This window comes from Tachypleus tridentatus, chromosome 6, assembly GCF_004210375.1.
Source record: "Tachypleus tridentatus isolate NWPU-2018 chromosome 6, ASM421037v1, whole genome shotgun sequence".
In the NCBI taxonomy this organism is placed as follows: Eukaryota; Metazoa; Arthropoda; class Merostomata; order Xiphosura; family Limulidae; genus Tachypleus; species Tachypleus tridentatus.
The window spans coordinates 79,304,422-79,330,981 of NC_134830.1; the positions used below are offsets into that span (position 1 = coordinate 79,304,422).

The 26,560-nt window shown below is 33.6% G+C and overlaps 1 protein-coding gene across 1 annotated transcript; it reads right to left on the reverse strand.

Annotated features, from left to right (window-relative positions):
• Window positions 1-1,681: 1,681 nt before the first annotated feature.
• On the reverse strand, window positions 1,682-24,167 carry CaBP1 (Protein disulfide-isomerase A6 homolog CaBP1). The gene is made up of 11 exons (XM_076505685.1): window positions 23,981-24,167; window positions 23,533-23,630; window positions 21,786-21,930; window positions 15,901-15,958; window positions 11,617-11,859; window positions 8,413-8,631; window positions 7,906-8,052; window positions 5,092-5,322; window positions 4,604-4,689; window positions 4,088-4,184; window positions 1,682-3,963 (listed from the first exon to the last, which is right to left on the reverse strand). The coding sequence occupies exons 2-11, from the start codon at window positions 23,555-23,557 to the stop codon at window positions 3,889-3,891; spliced, it is 1,326 nt and encodes a 441-aa protein (XP_076361800.1). The 5' UTR covers window positions 23,558-23,630; window positions 23,981-24,167; the 3' UTR covers window positions 1,682-3,888.
• Window positions 24,168-26,560: the final 2,393 nt, after the last annotated feature.

Below are 26,560 nucleotides of genomic sequence, written 5' to 3' on the forward strand. Positions count from 1 at the left end.
GCATAAAGTTTTTGATATCAAGACCATTATGATGCTTCAAAATCTTCAATCACAAATATAGAATAAGTTTTTGTGAGAACAGCAGATTCTCTTCAAATGCTGTCATATAATCAGCTTTATGCTCCAAAATTTGCTGGAAGCATGTTTTTCTAACATTGAACTCTTCAGCTAATCTACACTGGAATTTACTACCACCATTATGTGCCTGAATAACTTTTTACTTTAGCTGCCAATTATAGCTCAACATGATCAGATGATTGCTTTTGTTCTCATTTTGAAATAGAATTTCCAGGTTACAGAAATTTATAAGAGCATTTGACAATAAACTATGTGTGATTGAAACTGAATAAACTGATGTTTTACTCATTGACTGATGCAGGATATCTTGCACAGTAATGTTATCAAAGTGAATGTGAAAATATTGTCCTTTCAAGTGGCTTCTTTTGTGGTTGCTTTCTATTAAATTTATAACCAATAGGAAACCTAAATTTCAAGAATTCAAGTTACAGGTAATAATAGTTTTCCCACAAGAACATAAGAGGGGAAGCCAGAAAAATTCTTTCAGATAAAACTTTCTCAGCTGTTAAGTGTTATTCTGTGTTCTCTCAAATTATATACCAAAAGAAAGTTATTTTATGGACAAGTCGTACTGGTGAAAGTATCATGACTAACACACAGCAGTTAATGACAAAAATGTTAGAGATAAATGCTATATTTTTTGATTATTTGTTATTATAAAACTAAAAATTTTACATAGATAGGGTTAAATTAGGCAATACAAAATGTTTATACAAGGTACACTCACTAAAACTAACAGCTCACAAGTAGCATGAGCTTTATGCAACTTGATTAGTGTAACATTTGCTTCATGTTACCATTCATTTTGATTTTTTTTACAGTGAGTTTTAAAAATACAATCCAAAAGGCAATAAAACAAAATTCAATTAGAAACACCATGCGAGTAATTTAAAAAAGACATGCACTGAATGTTGTCAAGTATTGAACATGATTGCAATTAAAGGCCACACCTTTTAATGTTTATTATAAAAGTAAAAAAAGATGGAAGGCAATTGCAACAAAGAATCAACAATGGCCTTAAGACTGATTTCAGTGGTTGTAATATGGAATAGGGGACCAAATAGCCTTGGGAAATTTGTATAATGCCAAAGATAGGAAAATTGCTAGAACTAACATTTCCCTGCTACAGAGGAGGGGTCTCTGACAGAGAGTCTACTGTACATTTAAAAATAAACCATTTTAGTGTTTACTTCACTTAATTTCCATAATTATAATAATGACTTGTATGTTTGAATTTTTTTTTCAGATCTAAACCTAAATTATTTTTATTTGCCAGATTTGATTACATTTGTTTAATGCTAACAGTTGTATTAAACACTGATGTCTAAAACATTAATTTTAGCATTACATACTTTGCAACCAGTATATTTCATTTCCTTGGTCCTGAATTTAGCTGCAACTCATTGGTAATGTAATTTCTAGCAGATATTTTTTTTCAAGACATCTTACAGATAATATCATTTATTCATCCTAGAATTTAGCTTTGAAATAAAATTTTACTTGTTATGCCAAAAAGTGTATTGATAAATTGAAAAGTCCAGATTTTAAAAATTTACAAGTAAAAAGGCACTGAAGACATCACTGTCTCAACAATTGTACATTATTCCTACAATTAAATAACAATTTTATTAACTGATTTATATTAGAAATACATACTGCAACTCTTAACATAAGAATTGCTTAACTATATAAAAGTTATTAGAAGATAAAGATCAGTTTAAAAATCAATATACTTTTTAGCCTTTATGATTTAATTTGAATGTCACCACAGAAACAATACAAGAAATAAAATTTAAAGGTATATTTCCAGACATTCTACTGACCATACAAGTTATTTCACTAGTAATACAAATAGTACATGAAATTAAAAAAAACAACCTGTAGTATACTACTCAGTTGAATTAAATAATTTTTATTCTTTCAAACAAAGTGACAGTAATAAGGAGATAAACATTTTCATAGTTAATTACTGTAAATAATTTTGGTTATTTAACCAAAACAGCTTTACATTACTATTAATTTTCCTTAACATGACTTCCATTTGTAAAATAATTTTAGTTTTGATGAGAACTATACAGCACAAAATAATAAATGCATGAAACCCAACTTTTTACAAAAACTTTTCAGTTTGTAAACAATTCAAATAAAATATATTGTTTCATAAACTCAGTGGAATGTATTTAACTAATTACTTACAAAAAGTGCAGTTATATGGAAAATTTAGCAATTAAAATTAAATAAGGTATGTCCTTTAATATCTGTAATATTTTACATATTAAAAAACACTTGAGCTCCAACACAATACAGGTTTGTTATTTTTGTACTACAACGTTTGTTACTGTATTGAACAATTTTCTAACTTACAAAGACAAGAAAAATAAAACTTCTTTCAACATTTTAAAATTTATAACCAAGTTTTTTCATATAGAAATTCTTTTGCTAGAATCCATACTGTTATCTGTCTTTTTATGTATATGTAAGAAATACATTCTGAAATCCAATCCTTATAATGTTTCAAAACTAGATTAATGAAAAGTATTATTTAAATACTACTAACCAAGTTGGCATGAGTTGTTGAACCATTTAAATCATAACAAAACAACAAATCTTGGTTTCTTTCAATATTTGGGCAAGCAACTTGCAGACTTTGTTATTCAGTTATTTATTTTAGGTAATACTATCTTCAAAATGAATCAACTTCAGGAGAGCAATGAAAAAGCTGTTTTACCATGAGATGCCACATTAGAAGAATTATAAAATTTTCATGGTCAGTGTTCTTTTATGTGTTACTGGTGGACCCACATTCTTTAGAAGAGACAAACTTGTAAACAAGTGACGAATGTTTAGATTTTAGTGTAACATCTTTGAGTTTAATGTAAAGTTTGGTTACATAAACCAATCTGAAAATACATTTCAGCTATACATACAGTTTGCTATGTCAAATTAGTTTCATTGCTTTAGTTTTAAATATGATTACATGTTCTTATGTATACAGTAATACTAATAATAAGGTGTATTTTTTTAAAATCTACTTATGGAATATGAGTGTTAGTGGGTGGTAGTAGTAGCTTATCTCACATATCTACTTCCTACAAAGTGAAATTTGAAGCAGACAATGACCTAGATTGAGTATGAAACTTTTTCAAATCCTAATATTCAACTTCTATGCATGAAAAATGTATGAACTGTTTGTTGAAATTAATGTACGCTTCCTTCAGTTGGTTTACTTGAAACTATTTTCTTGCAAATCATAACAGTTTTATAATAAAAACAAACTAAAAAAACTATCTGAACAGAAAATCACTTTTTAATGCTCACTGTTCTGACCAACAAAATATTTTTAAATCATATTCTAGTCTCAGAAGATCTAAACATGCTAGAAAGGAACAAATACATAAACATATTTTAATGAGGAATAACATTTTTCAAAATTGATCTACTAGACTGACTTAGAAATATTAACAAAACTGACGACTCAATGCTTATAAAACTGTTGTTGTATGCTTCAGTTAAATATCTAATTATTTAGGGAAAATTACTTCCTTATGAAAATAACATTTTCTTTGATTAACTTTATGCATCTCTTGTACAGGTGAAGAAAATTCTACTGCACAGAAAATATGACCACCCTTAGCAAAAAACTATCTTTAAAAAAATTTTTTTATTGAAAATTGTTCAATAAATCTGCACAGAAAAAAAAATCAAACTTACAATGGAAACACTGCTTTCTCAACCTTAAATTTGAACATCATCACATCATAAAAAACTGTTCTTATTGGAAATGATGTAATATTTTAAATATAAATGCAATCAAAGTTCTTCATGCTCACTTGGTTCATCATCTAAAACCACATCACTTAGGTCAATGTCTTCTTCTGGTGGAAGCTATTTAAAAAACAAGTAGATACCATTTCAAAAATGTATTTCAAGGCTATGTGATCTTGAAAATGATTTTCATAACATTTTGCACTACATTTGTAAAAAGAAAAGCAATTACAATCTACCTTACCTCTCCATCCTTGCCATCCCACGGTTTTACTTCTTTTATTTTTGGTAAATTTGCCCCTTTGATGGGCAAGCTTGATCCTCGCCCTACAGCTAAAGCCCTGTAAGCAGTCAATATTGAGAAATCAATATGACGTACATCTCAAACTTAAGCTTACTGATTTTCATGACCTTGTCAAGGTGAAGATTTCATATTCGTGTACATGACATACATACGGAAGAGTTTAATATTAATAATTAACATTTTTGAAAAATACACACAATTTTCAAACATTTTTTATTACAATTCATAATTTGATGCAATTACTAATGAAACAGTTGTTTTATTTTGTCATTTTTAAGCTGATAAACATCAACTTAAATTTCTGAAAAATAAACACAGTTGCATAATAAGCAGCCTAGTAGCAAAACTTAAAAAATTAAACAAATTACCTAAAAATTAAAATAAACAAAAAACAGTTATTTTTAAAACATTGCAGAGTATTGTGCTGCTTAAGTGTTTGACTTAACAACTCTTTACCTTAAAAATTCATTGATTCCATCATAACTGAATGGTCCTCGTAGAGGAGAATATTTCATCTTGCGAACATTCATAACAGCCATAGCCTAAAAATAAGAAAAAATTACATTATTTATGAAAATATAGTATATACATCTTTTTATGGGTTGTAGAAACTTACCAATTCTCAACTGTCAAATTTATTGATCAACATTACGTAAAAAGGTTTACATTTGTTTTCTGTCTAGCCTACAGTCTAGTGCAGAAAGTTTGAGCATTGAAAGAAAAATATTAATAAAAGATCAAGTGAAAGTTTTTGTTATTCAAGGAAAAGAAACCTATTTTCTCCAAATTTTTGTGATAATTTCATTATTAGCATGATGAATTTTCTTCTAAAAATATACAGATAGGTAGGAATAGATAATATATCATGGAGTTCAAATACACTACATTCTCTAATTGAACTACTTTTGGTTGTTTAATATAATGAAGTTAAAAAAAACTCTTACTGGGTAGCCAAATCCTCCCATACCCAGAGAATCTTCTAATTCTTCCTGAGAAAGAGCTTCTGTCCATAACCAGCCCCACTGGTTTCTTTTATATTTTTCACCTAATTTTTTAAGGATACTTATGTAATTATTTCGACACTCAGACTGACAATCAAGTAATTGGGGAAGAACACTGATGATGCATAACTGGGAATTTTCACAAACATTTTTTAGGATACTGCCATCAGTGAGCTGAAATTGAAGAAAGTCCAAAAATAAGCATACTATTCATAAGTCTCACAAACAGCTAAAACTGTAGTTTCAACATATAACAAATCAGCTATATCAATAAAAAAGTGACAAATGACCAAAACAAAATACTACAAGTTTACAACTTGCTTAATAACAAATTTAAATCTTAACCAATCACCACTCTTCCTCCACTGCAAAATCTCACATGATTAATACAATTTTAACATACATATACAAATCATCAATTCATGGGAGACCTGTACATTTACATTTCAGAGTCCCTAGAGTTTATGTAAGTACAGTATGTAAACTGTACAATGGACAAAATTTTATTCTTCTCATGACCACTACTTTACACACTGACTCTTTAGAGCTCAAATCAAACTGATGTTGTCAATTCACACACCTGAGTACAAATACATTTTGTAACAAATTAATTTTTTTGGCTTGTATGTTTTACTGAAAACTTGCTACATTTCATGTAGACACACATCTTATATTTTGAATTATAGTCAACACTCCTTCTTCATTACAGGGTATGTCCAGTAGGCTGACCCCATGCACATCTGATTACTATTTATACTTAATACTTCTGAAGAACAAAAGGACCAAACAAATACTTTGTTCATGTACTGTATACCTCTTCAATTCTAAAATTTAATCTAAAATTATGGTACAATTATTAAATTAACATATTCACTCAATGAGAACTTTCACCACAAATATATGGTGCTATTTGTAAAATTTACCACTATCCCAAAACAGCAAATCAAAAATCAGACAACTAAGAGTTCCACAATTTTTTATTTTGTTTTTCCTTTGTTGTAATTCAGTTTTTTAGGATCAAGCTGACTTCATAACAGTAGAACACATAGTATGCTTGAATTTAGTCACCATTCCTTCTCCAATAAGGGGTCAGTCCATCAAACCTACCCCATATACATTCAGTTTCTGTTAACCCTTCTGCAGTGGATACCTTTCAAACACTTTTCTTTGCAAGTCACTGTATGACACTCAAAATTTAAACACTCTTACTATTAATGTAGGTGAATCAAATTAACATTATGATGTATGTTATGACTGAGTTTTTATGTTATCCAAATTTTAGATTCTTTACTTCAAAAGAAACCTTTAAAAGTTCAGACATTGTCACATAACTCACATTAAGAAAACACTATTTTGGCACTATCTTCAATAATACAAAGTTACATAGATGTATTTCAAGACTACAAGACATTTACTTAACATATTGATATGTACATTTCAAAATTTTCTGAATGAATGCAGTTGAAGCTAATAAATTCTGTCAACCCCTGACTAGTACACTACACCATCCTTCATATTTGTTAGAGCTTTATAACACTGAACCCCTGATTAGTACACTACACCAACCTTCATATAGAGCTTTATAACACTGAACCCCTGATTAGTACACTACACCAACCTTCATATAGAGCTTTATAACACTGAACCCCTGATTAGTACACTACACCAACCTTCATATAGAGCTTTATAACACACATAGGAGTTCCATTTGTTTGTATGCATTTATGAGAAAGAGCTCATTTTTCACTGTAATCTAACACTAGTTATTTTGAGACTGGCATGCAGTTTTCATCACCAAGTACACATAACTGTCTGTAGTACTGTTGGCTGCATGACCAACTACAGTACTTATGGTTGTTTCTTACCTAAATGTTATAGAGGTAAATAAAACTGAATTATGTCTTATTTATATTTTAGTTGATTGTGTACTATTTATGTTTTAAAATCAATCTTAAGAACTTTATAAATTTATATCATACTTCATCTCAGTTATCAAGGCTTATAATATCTGGTACATGAAAAGTTTGCCACAAGGTTGGACATCTCTGCCACAGAGATACTGCAATATGCCTCAAGGGCACTGTTGACTTGTCAAGAATAATAATTAAAAAGAAAGGAAAATAAAACATTCAAAATTAACATGAAAGATACCTGAAATTACAAATGACCAAAAGAACACCTTTACAGATATTCCACAAAAACTAGAAGATATATACTTTTTTCTACTTCCCAATTTTAACTATTTCATTGCATATCAATGATAATAGCTAAAATTAGTGATATAGTAGAGAATGAAAAAATAAATATTTACGTTAAAAAAAATGAAAAACTTCTGATATTCATTTAGGAAGTTCCAGGGATTATACAAATGAAATATGAAAACTATAAGATGACAAAAGATATTTTTATACTTATAATGAAAATCACCTTGCACTCAAAACTATTCAGTAAGAATGTAAATAAGTAATATAGTTGAATAACATTTATTAGAAAGATGTAATTGAAATAATGTAATTCTTTGTGTAAAAAATACTTATAATAAACTTTAACAAAAATCTTACCAGGTTTGGGGAGGAACAGTCAGAATTACAGTATGTTTGTTGCATAAAAATCCTTCTCCAGTTAAGCTGATGCAAAATACATCAGTACACACCAAAAGGGTTAAAAATTATGAAATTTTATAAAAATAGCATCAGTTACATTCATACTATATACAAAAATTTTATTTTATAGCTTATTTGACCAATGAATACAAACCTCTTTAACTTCTGGAGGAGGGGCATTTTCTGCAAATTTTTCTAATGCCCAGTTAATAATGTCTGATGCTGTACGACCTCCATCATATTCTTCAGCATCATCTTTTGCTCCAGCTGGAAAATACTTGATAGTTGGAAATCCTTGGATCTAAAATTTTGAAAACTAATTTTCACTAAAGTTATACTAAGATTTATTCTTTCAAAACAATTTTCAGACAAACAAAGAACTACAAATGACAGTACTGATGTGTTATAAAATCCACACCATACATGAAAAAAAACAGTGAATATAATTTGAGTAAAACTTAACGTTCTACAAAAAGATATGTCACTGAATTAAAATTTACACTAATTCCATTGATAAACTTTTTAATGCTTAGAACAGTTATCACTCAAAATATATAATGTGCTGAGAATCTAAAGTACATCAAATGGTCTAAATAAATATTTGCATTATCAGCATATTGGGTCACTATTTGTTCACAGATTTGAAAATATTACAACTTACTCCATATTTGTTAGCAAGAATGGTGTGTACAGTGGCATCAACAGCTCCTAGTTTAACTTTACCCTTGAGTTCTGTAGCAGCTTCTGCCCAATGAGGGGCTAAGTTTTTGCAGTGTCCACACCAAGGGGCATAAAACTCAACTAACCACATGTCTTCACTTTCCATAACAGTCTCATCAAAGTTTGAATCTGTTAATTCAACAACATCCTTTGGGTCTGCCTGTTGTGAAAATGCTTTCATTTACTCATATTCATAAAAATAAATGCAAAAAAGTTAAGCTAATATAAGTTTATATTTTATTATTGTTAACATTTTCCTTATCTGAAAACATTTCTGATAAATACTCACCTTTTAGACAGAAATCTATAATTTCCATGTGTCTGTCAGAGATTTGCATACAACAAGCCTTTATGTAATGCCCAACTAAACACAAGAGCTCTCTCTTAATTTGCACTACTGTAAAATGACATTATTTTGCATAAAAAGCCCTCTAGCTCCCTCAATGCTCTTGCACTCTATGGCCTTCATTCAACAATGCAAGAAACACAAACTTAGTTGCACTGAAAGTGAAGTGGAAGAGTGAAAGGAAGGGAATATCTACAGGAAATCCATTTTCAGATAAGGAAATTATTACTTTCCAAGATAATATACACCCCTCACACAGTTAAAATCCATATTTATAAAGCAGAAGGAACAGAGCAAAATATACCTAGATGTGATTTATAAAGAAAGTTCCTGAAGGAAACCCATGAAGTATGTGTCTAGATGGAAGGAGTTCTATAGGGCATATTCATGGGAGACTACATCTCTTTCAGGGTACATTCTTCTTCCAAAGTAGAAGGGAGGAAGAGGCAAATGAGCCCTATGTATCACACATATGGGTGGAATAAGAACATAACTGTTTAGGTAATTTCATACAAGAAGTCAAATAACCAATGTGTAAATATGGTTGGTATGCATTCAGACTATACAGTGGCTCTACTATCATACTTATTGGACCAACAATTGCTGCAGATTAACAAACTAATTGTGCTACCTGTCTCAAATCTATAAGCACTTGTAGAAGAACACCAGCTGCAGAATGAGGGCACATGTACATGTGCTTACCTCAACTCTAATGAACAAACATGATCACAGGAGGAGAGCACAGTATAGTATGAAGTGCTTCTTGTATGTTGTGGTATAATTATATGAAGGATGACTTGCACTACACCATCAGTATCACCACTTCTTTACTGATAAGTACATTTTCTTCTAGCCTCAGCAGTTAAGTCCCAATAGGTTACAGTTCTTTATGGTCCACCACCCCAGCAGCTAGGAATTGGTAAGTGGTAAGAATCTCCCTTGTTCCACTTAAAAGAAAGGTAAGAGGAATTTGTGGTGGAGAAATCTGTAGAAAATACTCAGATCCCTACTGGTCCAGTTTCAGTTGGAAATGTCTTTTACTAGAGATAATCCAAAACATGACCACAGAAACCTATTTTGAGGAGTCAGGGAAGCAGGTGGAGCACCCCTGGGCTGGCTTTTTCCATGATAGTCCATGAAATAGGTATAGTTTGAATTGAATAGTAGACAAATAGTATACCATAAGGATACCTAAACTGTTCTTGTAGAATATCCCATCTAAACAGTGGGCAAATATGGAGCTAGAGCCAATAATATGAGTGTTTTTCATTGTTCTGGCTCAATGTGGGATTTTGAGAAATAAATGTACCTTGGGAAGCACCACCAAGGTCCTGCAAGTAAACATAATAAACCAAAGGGGAATGTACTCATTTGTGCAAAACACGATCAGTAGGTTACAAGATGGTAAATGGTGTCAGACAGTGACTTCCAGGAGACAAGACAGCCAGATGGCAGTAAAGTTATGCGAGGTAACAGATCTAATGGGATGAAATGCAAACTATCTGTGAATAACAACCTCAAGTACACTAATCAAAGAATCTGGCAGTAGAAGATTTACCCCTAGAAGAAGAAGAATCCTAGTTGACACAGTGAATGACAAACTTCAGAAGTGAGAGGTATAAGCTAGGTAGAAAGGACTAACATGAAGAAGGAACAAGTCTCTTTTGATCCAAACAACCATAGAAGAAGAAAACAGAAAAAGGCATCTATAAGAAAGGACCAAGCTTGGAAAAATAAGGATAATGGGAAGGAAACACTATGTCTCTGGCATAAAAATCTGTATGCTGGCAACCATAAATAATAAACAAGTATATGTACAAAATAAAGTAGTAAAAGTTACCAGTTATCAATTTCATGATAGATGGACCAACATTAAAAGCCACACTCCCAACATGGTAGAAGGATCAGGCAGGATGACAATTGGACAAGGAAGGGAAAGAATTACCAGGTAGGAAAAGTCTGATTCAATGGGCAAGAGATTTGACTAATCCAAACAAGAAGGTAGAAGGAAAGATCCTGTGATAGAAAATAGATGAGATCTATTAAAGCAATTGTGTTTATAAGTAAGGAAAAAGAGTGTTGGGTTGTTAAGGGGCACAGAAGAGAACCAAAAGTAGGCTAACCAGAGGGGTACCACAAACAATGTCAAAGTCAAGACTAGGACACAAGGTAAAGGACTGAAGTGAAGTATGTGAACATTATTATAAGTATTAGGCCAGGCCTAGTGAAAGGCAGCAACTAGGGCCAATGGATGGGGAAAAGATTATCAGAAGGAAGGATAAAATAAAGAGGGTTGTGGTTAAGCAATTAAGATAAGTATACTCAAGAGAACATTTGTAATCATTAATTTAACTTATTACTGTATTGACTAATTAATATTTTGGAAACATTAATGCTAACTTCAGTATAGGTGATACTGAGAAATTCTGTTGGTGGCATTTAAAATTTGAATAGTAATTACAAAATCTGCAATTACTAAAATATAAAACATTAGATGTCAGTCACTAGTAATATTTATACAGGAATCATATTTAAATAAACCAAACTATATTGTCTATGATTAACAACTGCTTAGAAAAATCTACTGAGATGTAACAACAAACATTAATAAGTCAACCAGTTTTAAACCAATATGTGGTATTACCATGCACTGATAAAAATACAAAAACAAAATCACAGTATTAGGAATTACAAGAAATCATAACAGATTTTATTTCAAGACAAAATTCGTGCAGTTAGATTATTCATGATTTTTTTTTATTATTATTCTGTTTATTCATCACAACGAAAGGTACTTACATTTCGTTTACCACCTCCACTACTACCTCCAAATTTTTTCCCACCAAGTTTTGCATCTACATTTTTCCTAAGTTCTCGAAATGCAGCATCAACCAATCCCTGAGCAGTTCGGGCACCACTGTAGTCTTGTGGACTCCTTTTATTAGCACCAAAAATCTTTACTGTAGGAAAACCTTTAACACCATATTCTCCACTTAGTGATTTTTGTTGATCAGCATCTACAGCTCCCACCTTAACTACTCCCTAAAAACAATATATATGAATTGAAATTCATATCCAGTAACAGCCCATAACAATTTATTGAAACAAAAACCTTTGTTTTAAAATTCTATTACTAACAAACCTTTTCATCTAGCCAAAATTATGTATATATACTAATAAAAACAAATTTCACTGGGTCCACTTAAACTGCACACTGAGTATTGAACTGGGTTGAAAATTTGTCTTCTTGGGAGTTTAAATCCAGGTAGTTTAAAAGGTAGAGGTTGTTTGATTATTTGACATTTAGTTGCACAAAGCAACTAGGCTATCTTGCATCATACAAACAGTAAAAAATTAAAAATAAGTAAAATTATTAAAACACAAAAAGGAATATGTTGAAACAAAACAAAGATCAATTTTTGAATTAAACAACTTAGAGTTAAAAGGCCAATGACCCTTAAAAATTTAAAAACACAACTTAGATGGACAGTGTCACCATCACCAGTGACATTGTTCAATGTCAAGGATGAATCCATGACAAAAATGCATCTAAAATGATGCTGTTGCTCATAGTAGCAATGATGTCACAACAGTAAAATGTAAGCTATTGTGACTTCAGTGTCACATAAACCAAACACTGGTGCATCAGTTCCAGATAAAAGAAAATGAAGAGTTAAAAAACTGACCAATGCATAGCCTAGCTTGGACAACCTCCTCCTTCTGGTCCTTATGGAAACAAGACAACTAAAGATCAACAGAAGGTTTTATTTAGAAAAGCTTATCATATTACTCATTCCAAGTCAACTACTAACTGGTGTGGAGCCAAGCCTTGAACACAGGACCATAATCCATGTATAGGACAGGCATGGTCACATTAGCACCACAGCAAACAGCTGTAGCGTCATTCATATTAACATGGTAGAAGTTTTGGTTTTTAAACTTCTAAGGAGGCAAAAACCCAAGTGACAAATCAGGGGCAGTCAGAAAATTTTGTTTCTCTTCACCCCCACACGCATTCTTAGGCTAAACTAGTCTTGAAGGATAGGGTAAAATCTTGATTTATTTTTGTCTAGGGAAACTGAGAAAACAGGAATGCTGATGAGAAGGACAGCTGTGGTGTCAGCAAGCTCATTCCTTTAAATACTTATGTGGCCCAGTGTCTAGAACTGGATAGAAATAGATGATAAAGAGAAACAAGCCAGTCGATTTTGAATACCGACAAGAACAGGGTGAGAACTAACATGAAGCGATTCTTTGAAACTGGTGGTAGAAGAGATGCTAGTTGTCAACGTAATCCAAATTTCCTTCTGGCTTTTACATCTCGCCTGCTGAGCATGTGCATGGGTCTGCTGGAAAGTGATCTGGTTTAAAAGTGTGGGATATCTTTGAAAACTATTCCAGGTCTGTTTTTTGAGCCTTCCATGCCATGTAGCAGGCAGGATTCAATCATGGATAAGTATACCATGGAAAATATGTTGAAGTTTTAGGGACTGATTGAGCAGATGCTTGGACAATATAACCAGTTACTGCTGCCACACAGTCTAGATGGTTTACAGACAATGGCAATATCATGTTCCAAGAAAGCAGTGAAAGAGGGCCAGCTGGCCTGGTACAGCTTCCACCATGGCACATGGATCAGGTGGCAATGACCACAGCCAATCTCCCTCAATAAGAGTGGAAAATGATTACTACCCTGTGGGTCACTGTCAACCACCTCAAGAGAAATGAGTAAAAAGTAAAAGGAAGCAAGATAGTTCAATAGCAGCAAGACCAACTAGGTGCATGAAAATAGGTAAAAGTACCAGTATGGAAGGGAGAAAGATTACCATCCAAAAGCATATACAACACAGAACAACACCTGTCATCAATATCAGCACCACACCCCATAGGGGATTATGGCCATTAATATCCCCCACAATAAAAAAGGGAGGTGGCAACTGTTAAATGAGAGCATCAAGATCTGACTGATCATAGGTTTCCTCAGGAGACAGATAGAACAAACAGTAATGATACAACCCAAGGAAACACAGATGGCTACTGCCTCCAAGGCTATATCAAATGGCAAAGGTGGGGCAGGCACATGCTGATCAACAAGCAGTGCCATCCCTCCATGCACCTGTCTGTTATAGAACCTGTCATTTCTATACAAAGAAAACTACCAAAAGATGACTGTATTTGCAGGTTTCAGAAATGTTTCCTGTATGGAAAGACACAAGATGGTAAGAATCAATAAGTGCTTTGATGTCATCCAAATTAGAATAGAAAACTCAACAGTTCCACTGTACTGAAGTGGCCATTTTTACTGATGTGAAGGAGAGCCCTTTTGTTTTCAACTATGTTTTTTCTCTTTTATTAAGTCTATTGACCTCCATGGACCCTGCCCTTGATCAAAGGGGCATGTCTCTGTCAGTAGATGAAGATTCCAGGAACTGAGGGTGTGAACAAATAACTGTTCTGCATCTCAGGCTGAAGTAGAAGGACCCGAGGAAATGCCAGAAGCTGAAGCCAAAGGAAGTTGACCCAGGGAGCCACTTGAAGGAATGGTGATGACAGAGATAAGTGTTAACTGTAACGGTGGAAAAGAGTGCAGTAGCATATGTCTGAGATAGAGTGGTGAACAGTAACTTTCAAGCATCTGTGTAAGATTATGTGAACCATTTTCAAATGCTGTACTTCTTTTTCCTTTACCCACCTAGGGCAAGAGCAAAAGTAAGAGGGGCGAGAGGTACTACAATTACCACAATTAGGGTCCATTTCACATTCATAGGCATCATGGTCCCTGCCACCACAACAAGCACATGTCAAGGAACCACAACATGATGTCTTTGAATGGCTGAACCACTGACATTAGAATCATCCAAGATGGTTTGGAATATATGACCATACCTTGCAATTTAGATGGCAGGTGGACATGGTGATGCAATTGTCAAAATTAAGATATTGGACAGCATCATAATTACATCTTTGCAAGTGGAGATGTGCCTCATTGCAGAAACTCCTTGGGTGGACAAACCAGCAAAGATCTCCAACTTGGGGATGTTTGATAAATCCCTCTCAACAATAACTTCTCATGATGAATTCAAAGTAGCATGGGGAGTAGCCTCAATGGGTACATCCCCAATGGCTTTTGAATGAAAAGAGGAGTTTATTCTCTTTTGGAGTGGATGTTTCCAAGATGTCCTCAGAAAATAGCTCTTTGACTAACTTAGAGCCAGTAAGCCCCTCTAGTCTCTTCTGAATAAAAAAGGGAGACATTTGCCTTAAAGAATTATCTGAAAGAGAATGTAATACACAAAAATGAGGCACAGATGTTACAGATGTTGAAAATTGCTGCTCAGAATCTTCAAGATGTAGTCAATTTATTTATGGTCTGATTTTTTCATTATTTTATTTTTAGTTGAAAATCCATAATAAAGGAAGAACATTTCAGTGCCCACTGACCCCACTCATGATGGAGACCTATGAGGGGATGCACTATAATGCCAAACAAAGACACTGCAGCAACATCAGGGTTTCATAAGCACTATACCCAAAATGCCAACATCAGACACAATGTCCACAACATGTGCTGAGAATGTCCAACACTGGTACTTGGTTCCACCTAGCCCAACTGGACCAGCCAAATGACCCTGTGGAGTTACCTCAAGGCTGCCCTTCTGTAGGAATTCAAGACCATAATAGTGTCTGGGTAGGTCCCTCATCCACTAGGATTCTCTCCTCCCCTTCATGGGTTTTCAAATATGGCAAACACGCGGGTAGATAGAGATCCCAAAAGAGGTAAAATTAAAGTACAGCACCTTCTCTGGAAGGTCTGCTCACCACATACAGGAATCCATACTGAAAGATAAATGGTAGAGTGCTGGTTTGAGTATACTAGATTGAGCAGAGGATTTTGCATTCAAGCACTGTGAGGCATTGCTTTGTAGTTATTTCATATTTTTACATATATACTTGTGCTGATGTCAATAATAATGCTGTACTCTAGTTTCTTTTATGTTTCACTATCACTACTCATTCAAGTGTTTTTCCAAAACTTACAAAAAACATTATTATTCTTTGTGTTCAGTTTTCTTACTTCCTTACCTTTAATGCAGTGGCAGCTTTAGAATATTCTGGTGCAAAAGACTTACAATGACCACACCTGTGAGAAAATATTTATACATATTAGATAATGTTCCTGAACAAAAATGTGAAACAAAAATCAGTAACATTAATGATAGATACAACTTAGGTATTCAGTAAAGTTAATCCATTAATCCAAACTAACTTTCTGCTTAGCCAATAACAGTTTTGCCATATTTTGTTTTATCAATAAAACTAGAGGATGAAATTGTTTGAAACTTCAGAAAAAACTTTCATAAATGCACATAGTACAAGAAAAATAAAGCTTGTTACTTTCAACAAATTTAGTTTTTTTTTTTTTTTTTTTGCATTATGATCTTTAACATCTTGGAAAATTACATTAGAAAACAGTATTTACAAGATATGATTACTATATTTATATTTGTTCCAGATTTGAACTTCCTACATTTTGTGTTATAGTACATTATTTTAAAATCTTTAAAAACTTATTGTACACAATACAAATTTTGTATCTTTTTAATTTTTTAATTACATGCTCTCCTTGTGGTTTTAAGTAATAAGTACCAAAAAATAATTTCTAAGTATTTCTTAAGGAACATTTATAGTTTCAAACATTTTTGAATTTTATTTTTTCCAAATTTTATTTAAACTTCACTAAACAACACAATTCAGTGCAAATAATTGCTTGTTATGCTACAACTTACAAAAAAAAAAATGAAATTCAATAAAAGTTCTCTACAATGTTTTCAATTCAAATATGTGATCTTCCCTTTACAATATGAGAAGATGACCCAGTAGGTAATTGATTTAATAACATTTCTTAGATAACATTTATATAGCAGATTAACCAGATGGACATAGAGTTAGTCCATAGGGACTATTTATTACCAAACTGGCTAAATTAATATTTTAAAAATACTGATGCCAAAACTAGATAATACTGGAAAAAGTTGTTGCTGCCATCTTGTTTAAATTTGTAAAAATGAGTAAACCTGTGATTGTTGGAAATATAAAACATATTTCAGTCATTACTAATCTTTATATGGAAGTCATAAAGCAACTAACAACATTAGTCTGACTGCAGATAGAAAAGGAGATAGAGGTGCCTTAGACACCAAAATAAACATGGTACAAAGATGCAAGGGAAAGGATCAAGACCACTCTGCATAGGAAATGATGAAAACTCCCACCTGAAAAAGTTATTGAGTGAAAGCCACAATTGAAGTTGTATGTTCTATCAACCAGTTTAGGCAAGACATCTGAAGAATGGAGAAAAGCAACTGCCACACTCTATCAAGAAAGGTTCCTGCTGGAAGGTTAGCAAACAGAGGTACCTGTGGAAAAGTGAGCCAGAAAACCAATGAAACATTGAATGATTGCTGGAGAGTGGCCTAAACCCAGGTATCCGAGAAATCTGAAATACCCAAAAATACCTGTTCTATATGAAAAGGATACAGCAATGTTATCCAAGGATAGGCCAAATTCATCCAACTGCACCTGAATATGAAGGCCAAAAGGAACAACGGTAGATCATCTTTCCTGAAAAAGCACGGCCCACTGAGGAAAGAAAATGCACCCCCAGATGGGATGCTGTGGTAAGGAATGAAGTTTAGAAGCATACAGCAAAGACTGTTACAAACGGCAGAGGTGCAAAGGAGGTTCATGAGACTATGTATTAGCTCTGAACTGGGGAAGTGCGGAATGTCCCGGTGCACAGCCGAAGTCCCTGATGTAGAATAGAGTCGAGCATCTTCAAGACCAGAGTCCTGGCAAGCCCATAGTCTAGTTTTGATCAAATAAGAGCACAATATAAGACATCGATCCACTTCCCAAATGATGGAAGAGAGAACACGGAGGATATTCAGTGCTCTTGTACATTTGACTCATAGCTGCTTGATGTGTAAAATAAAGGTCAACTTACGGTCAAAGATAAGCCCCAAGAACTTTGTCTCAGTAACCATAGGAAGCAAAACTTCACCGATATGGAATTCAGGTTTGGGGTGAATACCCCATTGGAAGCAAAAGAGCATGCAAACGATTTTAGAGAGAGAGAGAGAGAGAAGTTAAAACTATTTGTCATGGTCCACTTCAGTAAACGATTGAAGACAGTCTTTAGCTGTTGCTCAATAGACCTCATGTTCGCAACTGACATGAGATGTGAAAGTTGTAAACATAGAGCCTGTTTGCAACAATAAAAGGGAGTTACAAAGTAAGGTGGAGTTGTTCAGTCATAGTATAAATCTTTATACTGAAGTGTGACACTCAAAATACAGTCAAGGGATTCCAAGTTCCTGTAGAAATGAACTGGAAAGTGTCGAACCCACACTAAAAAATTAATACAAATGTGCAAATGGTCATGTAACCCATATAAGGTTAGATTTTGCAAAATGCCATACTTCCATGTAGTATCAAACCTTCTCAAGGTCAAAGTATTTTGATACAAAACATCATTTGAGAAAGGCTTCTCTGAATGACGTTTCAAGACAAATCAGGTCGTCAATGGTGGAGATTTGTCATCAGAACCCACACTGGGTGGGATAAAAAAGGGTGTTTGACACGAGGAACCAAACAAGGCTTGCATTAACCATCCTCTCTAAGGTCTTAGAAAAACAGCTCATCAAAGCAATTAGAAAGTAATTTGAAAGTGTCAGGAAACACATTCTCTTGCCAGATCTGGTTAAAAACAAGAAGGATAGCAAGAGGAGCATGAGACAGATGGCACAGCATGTCATAGTGTATATCATCAGGTCCAACCGATGTACTGCCAGACCAATGAAGAGCCAGTTTGAGTTCCACCAGTGTAAAGGGATGATTATAGTCATAGAGACAATCAGCTCAAAAGAAAGAGGTGACTGCTCTGCCCAAGTCTTGATGGTTAAAAAGGTGGAAGAAGAAGCAGAAGTGTTTGATATCCAGAAATAGCTTTCATCTAGAGTATTGGCAATGTTCTGGGTATCAGCTACTTCCTGGCCATCAGAGAATAAGATTGAGAGGGGGGACAATTATATTGCTCACTGACCTTTCAAATTTTGTCCCATATGACTTTGGAACTGGTGGTGGAAGACATGGTGGTTGTCAACTTAATCCAAGATTCCTTCTGGGTTTGACGTCTTACTCACCAAGCATGTTCACGGGCCCACTGGAAAGCGATGCAGTTCAAGAGTGTGGGATATCTACAGAAAATATCCCAGGCCTGTTTTTGAGCTTTCCGTGCTATGTGGCAGGCAGGATTCCACCATGGACAAGGATAAAGTGGAAAACGTGTCGAGGTTTTAGGAATAGATTAAGAAGCTGCTTTACAATACAGTCAGTTACTGCTACCACACAGTTGTCTATTTATAGCTTATAGACAATGTCAGGATTAAGTTGCATGAGAGCAGTGAAAGAGGACCAGTTTGCTTGATCCAGCTTTCACTGGGGCACACGATCTGGGGGTGGGCATCGACCACAGTCAGTCTCTCAAGATTATTGGAAAATAATCACTGCCTCAAGATTATTGTCAACCCTCCATGAACACTCATTGTTTCACTGGCAATTCAGTTAGCCAGTTCAAAGTAAAATTGAAAGAAAAATAAAATAGGAATTAATGTATGCTAGGTACATTAGATATACTGATGCTCGAGCACATCTAGTACTCACAGAACTGTTAGTTTTCTGTGAATGAAATAAATTATTTTGTAAACCTATTACCAACAAAATTCATCACTATAAACTACATCATAATATTCTCCATTTTCATTTTTGTAACTACACAGATAGAAGAAAGTTCAGACTGACAGTTCAGCAACAAGTTCATTTGGTTAAGTAACTCTCTTCATCAACATGTTCCGAGAAAAAAAAGATGCTTTCATGAGCTAAAATTACTGAATCATTATAACATTAAACATTAAAGGAGAGAAGAGCCAGAATCAAAGGCTGAAGGTGGAAAGCTGGCCAAATTCATTTGAAAGTAAGGCAGGCAATGAAACAATGATAAAGAACCTAAACCAGAGAAGTAGGCAGAAGGAAACAACCCACCTGATGCTTGATGGTATGAAAATCATCAGTTAACTTATTGCACCATGGTTTGACACAACTATCTAAGCTTATACAGGGCGTTCGGAAAGTCGCTGTGCAGTTTTGTAATCATATTTTATTATATTTCAGATTTTGATCCCAATATGGTTTTAACAACTGAAGAACGTGTATGGCTTGTCGAACACGTATTCTGAGAAGGTGATAGTTACATAGATGTGATGCAACAGCAATTTGCTGAAAAATTCCCAGATACACCTGTTCCACATCACAATGCAGTTCGTAACCTTGTTGATAAGTTTCGGGAAACAGAATCAGTGGATGATGCCAAACACTGTAGAAAACCAGCACAGCAAAGCTATCAGAGGAGAAACTTTTGGATATTTCTGACAATATAATGCAAAGTCCATGAAAATCATTACGAAAGTTAGCTTAGCAGCATGATATTGGTCTTGGAGCTGCTCATGAGGCTGTCAGAAAGAAAACTCTTCCCATACAAAATAATGGTGATACAAGAACTGGAAGCAACTGATAATGAAAAACGAATACGCTATTACAGATGGTTTAACTGATTTATCGAAGTAAATACAGCTAATGTGTTGGATGTGACCTTTTTCACAGACAAAGCATGGTTCCATCTCTCGGGTTACATTGATTCACAAAATTCAAGATTGTGGTCATCCAATAATCCTCACAGATTGCATGAAACACCCCTACATGATTTCAAGGTTGGTGTGTGGGATGCAATTTCTAGACGTCAAATTGTTGACCCTATTTTCTTTATGAACACAATAAACAGCGAGTGCTATTGTTCAAAGATTCTTCACACCTTCATCGGTCAGATGACAAGTGATGAAATCAATTACTCATGGTTTCAACAGGATGGTGCTACTGCCCACACATCTCTATGAGGTTATTAAAGGAATGTTTTGGAGACCGCATTATTTCCAAAGTCGTGTGGCCCCCACGCTCACCAGATCTTAATTCACCAGACTTATCTATGGGAAGCAGCAAAATCTGCAGTGTATCGGGATTGTCCGCACATGATGGATAAATTGAAAGCAGCGATAACAGCATTCATTCAGTCTATTTCAAGCCAACAACTGATATTGGTGTTTAGAAACAAAAGAAGGATCTAAGCCTGTATTGATGCCAACGGGGATCACTTTCAACATTGTTTATAATTGCCATTCATATTTACCTCCTGTATTCTATATTGAAACATGTCTGTTAATAAATATACAAGTGCACAGTGACTTTCCAAATACCCTGTAGTACCTTGCTATGGAATGACACTTGAGACCATTCACATACATGCAAGCTACTAAGTTGGTTTAAAGTTTAACAGCTAAACATTAATTTCATGAACAGAAAAGGTATTTTCCAGTTGTCAATGAGCAAGTTGGAAAAAATATCTGGGGCACTGGAATGTTTTTTTATTTGTTAGATATGTTATTAAAAACAGTATAACATAATAATGTGGTGAATGGAGGAAATGAAGTTGAAATCAGAATGATGGAATAAAAGTGCAATAAGGACACCTAATGTAGCACTACATAAAGATGGGCAGTATAAAAGAGTGACTACAAACACCTGAGCACAGGCAGTGATGTGGAAAGAATGAGCCTCTCATGACATGCGAGTAGTCACAGGGATCAAAATACATGGAAGTTGTGTCACTTTTCTATTGATGGAGGATAAAGTATTGTAATAATTACAGTAAGTTTGTGGCATGCACAAAACATTCTACAACAGTTACATATGAGGTAACAGCTCTTAGGAAAAGAGGTTAGTAGAATTTCTAAAGTGATGCTTACCATAGCAAAATAAGCTATTATAAGAAATGTTGTTCTACAATACACATCACTTACCATGGTGCAAAAAATTCCACAATCCATATATCCTCACTGTCAATTACTTTAGTGTTGAAGTTTGAAGATGTTAGATCAATAACATCACTATTACTTCCATAAAGTGCACTTGTGACAGCCACCAGGCAATAAAATACAACAAAAACTGAAAAAACAAAAAACATACTATATACCATCTCAAGTTCAAATAAAAACATTTCTATGTAATAGATATCAAAAATTAATAGAAGGTACAAACTGAAAATTTAATAATATTGTATTATTCACATAATATGAAAAAATACTAAAAAGTATATTTAAATCCCTTAAAACATTTTGGTTTTATTTGAACAAACATCCATACACTTCATTTTGCAACTCAATTCTAGTTATTTATGTTATTCTAGTAATTTACGCATTCAGGAATGATGTAACATTTCACCACATCAAGCCATGCCAACATTTGTGCTCTAATAAGTTGGCTCAAAGTTTAATTGCCAAGCATTAGTTTCATGAATGGAAAAGGTTCTTACATTTGTTGATGAAGAAGATGAGGAAAATGGAATACTTTTTTCATGATAATATGTAGTATGTGTTATAGTCTATTCTAGGAAGTGGAGTTATAAATTCTAATATAATCACAACAAAAACTTATCACTGTAACATACATCAAAAGGAGCTATCTCAATCATTATGAGAAAGAAAAACCTTATTTACATATAAAATTTAGGCCATACACTTAACCATAACCATCATAATTTCAACATTATTTAGTGTATATTTATGTATTCCCTCAAACCCATAATTTCCATAAATAACTAAAGAAACTAATAAATTTATAGACATCTAAGAACACTTACATAACCTTAGTTTTAGCACTATATTATGCAATTAAAAGTCTACATTTAATAACATAATGGAAGGTAATATTAACCTCAACTACATCAAATGAACCTTCTCTCTCCATTATACACACACCTGCATAAAGGTAATACACATCAATACATCTTGGAAATACCAGCTCAGCTCATGCTAGTGGCACAGTATTAGGTTTCAAAAATAAATTACAATTTATTAAATGACACATATAAACACTTTATAAGAATTAAACTAATAGTTAAGTGTTACAATGAATGAACCTTTGATTATAATACAAATATCTGAAGGAATGCACACCAATATACAAGAATATTTATAAACATTTTGAATCAATACACTATCAGTGGAAAAATTATGTTACAAGGCAAAATACTTCAACAATTTAAATCTCTTTCATAGAACATGTACTTTACCTAGTTTAGTTTCAACGTTTCCAGTTCAAGAATCCCACTTGAAGTAAAAATGTATCTAAGGATGGCTGGTACAGGTATTAACACTTACTAATAAAGTAAAGAACAATGTTTCAACCTTCTCAGGTCATCTTCAGGCATACCACCCATCCAGAGATACAATCTCAACTTCTAACCACATTGTAAAAACAAATAGCCAAACTATTTTATTTAATTTAAAACATACCCAAACAAGCTATACACTAATTCAAATAGTACAAAATATATCACCAAGCAAATTATTTAATTACAAATTTAACTTACAAAAAATTCTGCAAAAAACACTAAAACTTAGAAAAAATGTAAAATGATTTGAAAATGTAAATATTTAATTAACAGATTAAAGATAAGGTATAATTTCGGTTCACTTTGTGAAAAAAAGTATAAACACCAAGTTTATAAACAATTCATAAGACTGCTGATTCTCTACTTAGACGTACCTGCAAATGTAACAGCTTTTACCATGGTTAGCAGATTATGCCTACGTAGTGTACTTGTGTACAGCTTTGATCCTGGTTTGTCGTTAATGGTCTTGAGTCTTGATTAAAAAGCGGAATCACAATACTTTGTTAGTAACATACGCTTAAGGCTTTTAAATCCAACAACTGTTTTTGCACTGTAATCAAGTTATAACTTATAATACTAAATTAATAATTTAATTTGTTTAATTTTACTTTTACCCGGCTCTAAAAGTCGAAAGAAAATCATGCACTGCGACTGCACATCAAATGACATAAATTAAAATCTGAAATCTGTCCTGATAGTATATTGTTAAATGTAAGCTTTTAACACAAAAAATTATTTAAGTTTAAATATAAAATGTTAGTATTATTATTAACGTCACAGTTATACTATAATTACTTAACTGTCTTAAATATATAAACTCACAGGTTTCTTCCTTCAAAAGTAAGAAGTTAATAAAATTTCAACATGTCAAGTCAGAATAGCCTAAACGTTCACATATCATTTCTAGACAATCGTGGACGAAAACGATTGGTCCAAGTGTCACAAAGGTGGCGTTTGCACATGCACCCACTTTCGTCTAAGTAAATACCACTAGGGTTTCACTCACTCTAAAAAAAGCATGTATGTTTACACATACAGTAAAGCCTGCTTATATCGGAATTAAAAACATTTAATACCTATATCAGTCGTCTCTACTATATATAAAAATATTTATTTCAAGTGGATTTCTCGTCATCATGACTTGTTTTCTCCCTATTCTTGCTCAGGCTGTATTGAAAAATTTATTAAAATTATTCATTACTGGGTAAAATAAACAAATTTTATGATTTACTTTTTTTAAAAATAGCCTGTGTTATAGCTTTGTTAGGCCCGGCATGGCCGAGCGCGTTAAGACATGCGACTCGTAATCTGAGGGTCGCGAGTTCGCGTCGGCGTCGCGCCAAACATGCTCGCCCTCCCAGCCGTGGGTGCGTTATAATGTGACGGTCAATCCCACTATTCGTTGGTAGAAGAGTAGCCCAAGAGTTGGCGGTGGGTGGTGATGACTAGCTGCCTTCCCTCTAGTCTTACACTACTAAATTAGGGACGGCTAGGTGCAGTGGGCTAACAACCTACTCCCTTAAAAACCTGTTCAAGAAACCGCAGTGTTTGCGGCCCTATGTTCCTTGAAGGAATTGAGTGGCAGATGATGATGATAGCTTTGTTAAATGTTAATTTTAAAATAAAAAGTAACTGAAAATACTTATCACTGTTTGTAATAAGATGTTATTGAAATACCAAACTGAAATTAAATATTGGCTCTTAAACAAAAGAAATTTTATTTTTCATACATAACGTTTTGTCTTTGGGAAAAAGTTAGAAAAGCGATGTGAGAAAATGAACCAAAATTAAACACAAAACCTTTCTTGATTTGGGTTATTTCAGACACTTATGCAAAACGTTTAAGCACTAACTATCCTTAAATTTGAATTGATAGACAACAGGGAGGCAGCAAACTAACGACACCCAAAACCTACTATGATCAAATAGTATGAAACAGAGCGCCAAAGCACGGAACGCATTTTGTTTTTGCACCAACAAGACGCCAACCAGAGACCCTCGGATTCACTATCTACCATGCTAACTACAAAGCATTTGAAAAGTAAAACAAAATTATACTTTTATATTACTTATTTAATATTTCAGTTTCTATGTATTTAATTTTTCTTAATCCGATGGTTTAACTATATGTTTCGTTGTCTCACTACTAGAATATGCTCATCTCTATTTCTATTTACATAATCATTTTTGCCTAAACATTTATCTAGTTTATGTGAAGAACAATATTGATATTTTTGGTAGGTATAACTGATTATGTGGATTCAGCAGAGAACCCAATTTGGCTTTGCTTTCTGAAAACACACACACAAAAAAATGTTTGTCACGCTCACACTTGTTTGAATTCCTACCACTAGATGAAGCAGTCAGTTCTCCCTTCACCGATATCAATCACACGTAGACTCCTCTCTCTCTCTCTCTCGGGGTTTGGGTATCATATGTACCCTGAAGAATCAGGTGCTCTTTGATCTCTTCCTCCTTCCTTTACCTATGTAGTCATGCAGTATTTGATTGTGTTAGTTACTGCTTTTTGGGTCAAAGTGGGCTGAATTACTCCGACCCCTTTTCAGGGCAATGTCCATGTACTGGTATACATATATAGATATTCTTTTGCCCTATCAGTAAGATGTCTAGTTTGTTGATGGCCCTTTTTTAAAAATATATATTTATTAGTTTTTATTTATATTTTTATTATTTTATAAATATATATATTCATTTATTTATTTTTATGTTTAAAATATATGTTGGTCGGGGAGAGGTGTTTAGGACTTTCTTCATCGTGTATAAGGTACCTGTCTAACTCGCATAGTAATTTATATTTCATCTAATCTTTATCAAAATCCGTTATTGTGCTATGTAGGAGTCTATCTGGTATGGTTGGTATGTTTGAATATTTATCTATAAATTGAGACGATATTGCTCTGAGAACTCTATATGCTGTTGTGAGGAGTGTGTTTTGGATTGTTTGTAGTTTGGTTTTAATTGTTTTGTCACTTACAGTTATCCATGTTGGAGCTGCATAGTCGATTACTGGTCTAATATATGTTTTGTAAATTTTTGGTATGTTGTCTATTGATGTTTCACTATTCTTGCCAGTTAGACTCCTAGCATAGTTGGTTCTTCGCTAGATTTCACTTTTAATTTCGTTTACATGGTTAATCCATGTTAATTTTGAATCATAGGCTAGACCAAAAATTTTGCCGATGTGACAGTCTGAAGTAGTGTTCCATTCATATATATTCCAGTAATTTTTTGTATTTTGTCAGTTTCGTAAAGACGACGAGTTGTGTTTTTCCCGTATTTATTTTTATTCTGTACTTTTGACAGTATTCGCTTTTTCTGTTTAGTTGTGGTTGTGTGTTTGTGGCTGCTACCGTTGGTATTGTGGCACTTTTCCAGATTGTC

Bases quoted from the DNA above. Each gene is read 5' to 3' on its own strand.
- CaBP1 (XM_076505685.1), bottom strand. From the start codon at position 23,557: ATGGTAAAAGCTGTTACATTTGCAG. The intron at 8,632-11,616 runs GTAAGTACCTTT...TTTTCACAACAG, and splicing joins GTGGAGGTGGTAAACGAAAT to GCAGACCCAAAGGATGTTGT. The intron at 8,053-8,412 runs GTAAGTTGTAAT...TCAAAATTTTAG, and splicing joins TTCTTGCTAACAAATATGGA to ATCCAAGGATTTCCAACTAT.